Source organism: Cariama cristata, unplaced genomic scaffold, assembly GCF_000690535.1.
Source record: "Cariama cristata isolate BGI_N322 unplaced genomic scaffold, ASM69053v1 scaffold16937, whole genome shotgun sequence".
Classification (NCBI taxonomy): Eukaryota; Metazoa; Chordata; class Aves; order Cariamiformes; family Cariamidae; genus Cariama; species Cariama cristata.
In genome coordinates this window covers 70,383-76,508 of record NW_009626308.1, presented here as the reverse complement: position 1 = coordinate 76,508, position 6,126 = coordinate 70,383, and the positions used below count along the sequence as shown (strand labels likewise).

The window sequence follows — 6,126 nt, the reverse complement described above, 5'->3', positions numbered from 1 at the left end:
GGGTCAGTGAAGTGAAAAAGACAACATGCCATCCAAAAAGCCGATACTCCTTCTATGTGTAGCTTGGTTCCTCCAGCACATACAAACTCTGGAAAAAAAGCTAAATGTGCCAGCAACTATTTAGATCTTTCCTGGGTTTGTGGCTGCCTTTGTCCCGTCCCTCCACCCGTCCCCAAAGATGATTTATTTAGGTCTTGTGTTTGCCCTGGTTGACGTAAGCAATTCCTAAACCAAAAAAGACTCGATTTAGTTAGCGGGTTGCAGAGTCTGCTCAACCTGTGATGTGAATTTTAAAGCATCTGTCATGGAAGGGAAGGAAAAATGAAATGAAATAGCTGGCAGATTTAATCTAATATCTCCATGCAAAGCCAGCTTGCAGGAACCAGGGATATGTTTAGCTAAAGGGATCTGAAAACTCTTCTACTAAATAATACTGCTAATAAAAGAGTCTTAAGGCTACTCCTGTTACCCTCATTCCACATGTGGCATTAGAATAATTATTGTGTCAGAAGAAGGAAAAGACTTTCATTTTCTCTGCTTTGATATCACTTCTTTTTTTCTTTCTAGTGGTCATTTGCTTTAGAAATCTCAGGCTATGTTTTGCCCTTATGTCCACCCACACAAACACATCAAAGACAGATTGGATTTCATGGGGCACCCAACCCTTGTGGTGTCTCAGTCCCTTCGATTTGTTATTTCAAGCTCTTTGGTTTCTTGGGATGAGTAAACAAGTTTGGATTAAGTAGGGAAAAAAAAACCCCAACAACCAGGCTAGTTTTTCACCTGTTTCATGAGAGGCATCTCTCTCTGAAAAAGGGAAAACCTGTTTACCCTTTAGTGGGCAAGTGTCTCAGCACGTTTTGAGCCCTGTGTAGCAAGCAAAGCTTGTCATCGAACTCTCAGTATGATCACTGCAAACAAAGAGGTTGGACTTGGAGTGAAAGCTCTCAGAATATCACAAGAAAATATTCTGTTTGTTGTTTCCATGGCAAGAAGGGAGCAAGATTAGCCAGCTTCACTGGAGCAGTCTATGCTTGTGCTATGTTTTGGCCTTGTAGCCACCAGTAGTAGGACTTGAATCATGTAACTTGGGAGACCTATATGGATACCTATACCTGACCTGCTCCCCCTGTCCTCCAGCAAAGCCCTTTGAAGAAAACAGGCTCTTCTCAGGTACCATTGTTTGGACCTGATGGAGATGCCTGTGTTTGGATGAGATGACTTGTACCCTTGAAGACAGTGTAGTTTCTCCCCGTGACTACAAAAGGTGGCAGGATGATGAGTTCAGATGTGTCTACCTGCATTGTAGACATCTGACTGGAGGAATCCCCCCTAAGGTGTCTAGAATGATGTCTGAGTGCTGAGATTCTCCAGAAATGCGCCTGCAAGAGCACATCCTTTTCTTTTTCACACTAACATTGTGAACCTAGTTGGCCTGAATTGACCCCTAGATCCACTGTTTAGGGAAACTCTGATCCAGCTGTGCAGTTTGTGACATGGGGCAGGCCTTGAGCACATTGGAACCATTTTCACATTCATTAAAAACACCGACAGCTGCTTAAAAGCTCAGCATAGCTACTTACCAAAGTCAAGTAGTGTCTTGCCTTATGAGCAACTCCATTAATGGGACCTGCTTAAATGAAACCCCTAGAGGACTTAGATATTGTGTGCAGCAATGTAACGAGGCAAGGATACTAAGACCTGGCTATGGGTAGATCCTTTTTTCCTTTTTTTCCCACCTTTTTAAGATGATGCTTAGTTATGACTGTGGTGAGAAATAGGCAACATGGCAGCCAACGGTCCTTGAACATATCACCCTCAGCTTTAAGGGTCCACAATGGAAAAGCGTTGGAGCATTATTCTGCAGCCCAGCTGGTTTTAGAGGCTGTGACTGTGAAGGCCACATTGTGCTTCAGAAGCCAAATACGAGTGAGTTTTTTTGTGACCAGTGGTAAGGTGGGGATAGCTTCACGGAGATGCCTTCTTTTTTGGCTGCTGGAAGGCAGGACCTAAGGAACTGTGCCAGCTGCCTGGCGAATGACACCAGCATCATCCTTTCATCAACTCAAGGCAGGGAGGAAGTTTGGTGGTTGCATGCGGACAAGGTTCCTTGGCTGGTGCAAATCGGTCTGGTCTGTTAAAATGCAAGACCCATTTGTGTAGGCTGTGGTCCTCCTCCCTGTATGTATCTTATCTGCACCAGTTCTCCATCAGGACAGGTGTCAGAAATAGAGATGTTCTTCAGAGAGCCTCATCATAGCACGTCCCTCCCAAGCAGCTGAGTGTCTGCACAGATGCTGCGTTAATGCCAGTGCAAGGTCTTTGGATACTCAGAAGATGCCTTAACCCTGTTTCAGGCTAGGTTGTACCAAATTCCTGGCTGCTTTTTTACACACATACCCCCATGCCCATTTTATCTTTTCATTGGGTTTAAAGAATTTTTCTTGGACCTTCAGATCATCAGGGTACTTTAATGGACTGATCTGAAACCCAGTTTTTAAACCCACGCCAGGATCGATTGCAGTGAAAAGGCTGGTTTTTTCACGGTGCTATTTTTTTCATGGGGCTATATCAGTTTGTTTTACTGTTGATTCCCACAGCAAACCCATTTTTCAGTGGGATATAGGCAACAATCATAATAGTCTTGGGGTGCATTTAGTGAAGCTGCTGGCATTTCTCCCACTGACTTCAACAAGAGCCGGCTCCATTAACACCAGTGTTAACAATGACTAGTATTTTACATTGATACGGTCCCTTTCATCCTATGGCATCCCAGAGTGCTTTCTAAGATATAGCCAGCCTGGAAGATTAACCCAACATTGTAAAGACTGTGTCTAAAGGATAAATCCGCTTCAGTGACAGGACCTTATTGAGGTCAATGGCAAAATCCCATTGTCTTCAGTCAGAGCAAGATCAGACCTATAATATTAAAGACTATCCCCTGGATTTGTTCTGTTGAATGTGAGGTTCTCATCCTTGTTGTTTTAGTCCTTCTTAGAAGCGGGATGAGCCTTCACATCCCATTGTCTTCAGTCAGAGCAAGATCAGACCTATAATATTAAAGACTATCCCCTGGATTTGTTCTGTTGAATGTGAGGTTCTCATCCTTGTTGTTTTAGTCCTTCTTAGAAGCAGGATGAGCCTTCAAGCACTTCAGGGATGGGTGGGAGTGCACCTTGCTGGAGGTGCACAGCAGACTGACCTGTGCCCATAGAAATGAGTCAGTTGCCATTGTTTTTCGTAAAAGCCCTCAGAAAAGGCCTCTTGCACAATATCCTAAAGCAGGGCTATGCGTCCCAAGAGAAGAGCAGTCGGTATTTTGCATATGATAAAACAAAGAGCGTAATTCCTGCCCATAATTAATTGGCTCCATCTGAAATTAATGAATTTCATATACATGCATTGGGCTGGTTTAATTTTAATTTAGCATGTGTTTGTCATTTTTATCACAATGAATTTTCATGGAGAAGGTCTCCCCTCCGGGTCTCTTGTTTCTCTACCCCAGAAACAGAGCTGGGTCCATGGCTTTGATGTTTTTGAGGACCACTTTAACTCTGCTGTGACTGGCCTTTGAAGTCACTGGAAAACTTTTCCATCTTGCTGCTGTGACTGTGCTGGTCTCACTCCTCCTGACATTTATCGGAGCCCTTATCTGTTTGGCACTTGGATCAGGTACCTGCTGGGAGAGTGAGACCACATACACTGGGATAATGTGTCCACCTAACAGCTTGGACGGCATCTCTGACCCCAGTTGCAGGGCTGACCATGGCTTTGTCACCATCCTGAGCAAAACTGGTGTTCCCATCCTTAAGTTTCACATCAAATTATGGCCTGGGTCAATCTGGTCTTAGCGATTGAGTGAAACGTGGGAGATGTTGCTTTGGGAAAGTGGTCATTGTCCTGCAGGACATAACACCAAGAAACACACACTCAGGACCCCATGTTTGCTCCAAGAGCCAGCACAGCCCCAAACGCAGCACCAGGATGGTGTCACATTGCCACCACCATCTCCTGAGCTTGCACCTTTGCTGCTTCACCTGGAAATCAATTCTGGCTGCTCCTGAATCTTTGTGTCATGATGCAAATCCTCATTAGGAGTTGAGGAGGCTGGGGCTTGTGTGTGCCTCCCCAAATCTGAGCTAGATTCATCAGGAACCGAGACTTCCAGGTCTCTTCTAGCATCACTGCCTGGTGGGGCTCACCTGGGGCTTCCTCCTGGCTTTGAACCTGGGCAACATGTCCCTGCTGGTTGACTTAAAACAGGCCAGGCAAAGATTTCCCATCCCAGCCATCCAGCTGGAGCAAAGGGCCTTCCTTGTGTGTGTATCTCCATTCCCTTGGTGAGGACAGGAAGCCAGGGAGATGGATGATGTTGTTTTTAAAGCCCATGACATTTGAGGTTTCTGCTTGTTGTTGCCTCAGGGCAGTTGTTGGGCTGTGCATGGGCAGATTCCTCCTTCCTACATTTAGCTGCTGGCAAGCAGGGCTGCTCCCTCCGGCTCCCTTTATACATTGGTAGAGGAATCATCCTTTAATTTGCCCATTTTTAGGATAAGGTGAAGTTTCCTGTCACTGCTGGTACGGAGAGCCTGGGGTCACTAATTAAGACTAGGATGACGAACTTTGGGATGCCTAAACTGGAGCAGATGAGCTTGGTCCTTCCTCTCCCCATGCCTCTATCCCCACATGTAACAGGGAGCTATTGTATCCCTGCCTCCCTGGGGAGAGAAGTCCATGAATGATTCCCATGCTGCAGGGAAAGGCACCAGGCTGTGGCTGATGAGCAACAAGTGAAACTTTGCTGTGATCTGGAAGAAGGGAGTGCTTTGTCCCTTGTGCTGATTTAAGATTTCATGGGTGAAGATCTGCTCAGGACCCTTGCAGGAGCATCTTTTCTTGTCCTTTGCTGGGGCTGAGACAGGAGCTCCAGATTGTTTGCTGGGCTCTCCTACCTTCTGCTATGGGTGAAATTCTGCAGAGAAGCCAGTGCAAGACCTATGCAGCTCCCCACGTTGACTCCCAAGTCCAGATTTTTAAGGTTGTTTATGGCTATTGGATGCATAAATCCCTTCTCAAGTGTGGTCTTTGGGGCTTTCATGGCACCTGTGCTAAAACATGTTGTGATGCTGGCTCTCTATGCAGTGATCACAGTTTCTTACAGGAGACCCAAAAAACCTTTTGCCACCTTTTCCTAACCCCGATGGGTGTACAGATGGTCATTGCTGCAGTGTATATCCATGCAGGAGAATTTAGTGCTTAGGTTTTCTACAGATATGTCTGCATGCGAATAGAAAATGTTCTGCTGGGCAACACAGATACCTGTTTCAGGCCCCCTCAAAAAAATCTGGAAAGCTTTAGGAATAAAATCAGGTGGTCTAAAGTAAACCTGAAAGGATGGTCAGAGCAAAATCTTTTGAACAAAGAAAAATAAGACAAATACCTGTCCCATTTGTGAAGAGTTTCCTCAGCTCCCTAATGCTACTGTGAAAGTTAGAGATCCCTCGTAGTGCTGAAATCCCAGCAGCCCTTGCCACTAATGCTTTTACATCAGTCAGGGAGCCTCAGGGTGAGACAGTGTCTGTGGGGAGTATTTCAAGATGATAATGATGGGTTTTGTTCGTAAACACGGTGCAATTACTTAATGTGCAGATAGTTGAAATTTTTCATCTATTGTAAGTTATTCGGGTATGTTTTGCTCCCATGAGGCTCTGCCAGCAATTTTCTGTTGTCTTGTCTTCAGAAATTTCAGTCGAATCTGGGATTTCCTGGTGGGATCTGAATTTTGGGATTGGAAGGGAGAGGTTGTGTACTCGTGGAACACAGGGCCTACAAGGGGAGGAGGGGAGATGCTGGGTCTTCAGCTGGTCCTGGGCACATCCCTGGGACTGCCTGGGCATGGGGTACACGAATCTCACGGTGATTTGGGGAGAAGGGATGGAAGCACAAAAAAAAATAATTGATTTTTGTTTAGATTAACAGACCCCTGACTATGAAGAAAGAAGGAATTCAGACCAGAAACCGAAAAATGTCTAGCAAATCCAAAAAGTGCAAAAAGGTCCATGACAACCTTGAAGACTTTCCCAAGAGCAGCTCCTTTAACCCCGCCGCCCTCTCCAGACACATGTC

At 45.4% G+C, this 6,126-nt stretch overlaps 1 protein-coding gene across 1 annotated transcript in view; it reads left to right on the top strand.

Moving 5' to 3' along the window:
* Positions 1-6,126, top strand: part of LOC104164613 (GATA-binding factor 3) — a gene marked incomplete at its 5' end in the record, with an annotated part of 12,281 nt that overhangs the window by 6,001 nt on the left and 154 nt on the right. The window contains one exon of the mRNA XM_009703992.1: positions 5,972-6,126. This exon is cut by the window's right edge and continues 154 nt beyond it. Within this exon, the coding sequence (XP_009702294.1) occupies positions 5,972-6,126 (155 nt within the window). The remainder of the gene's footprint in view (positions 1-5,971) is intronic.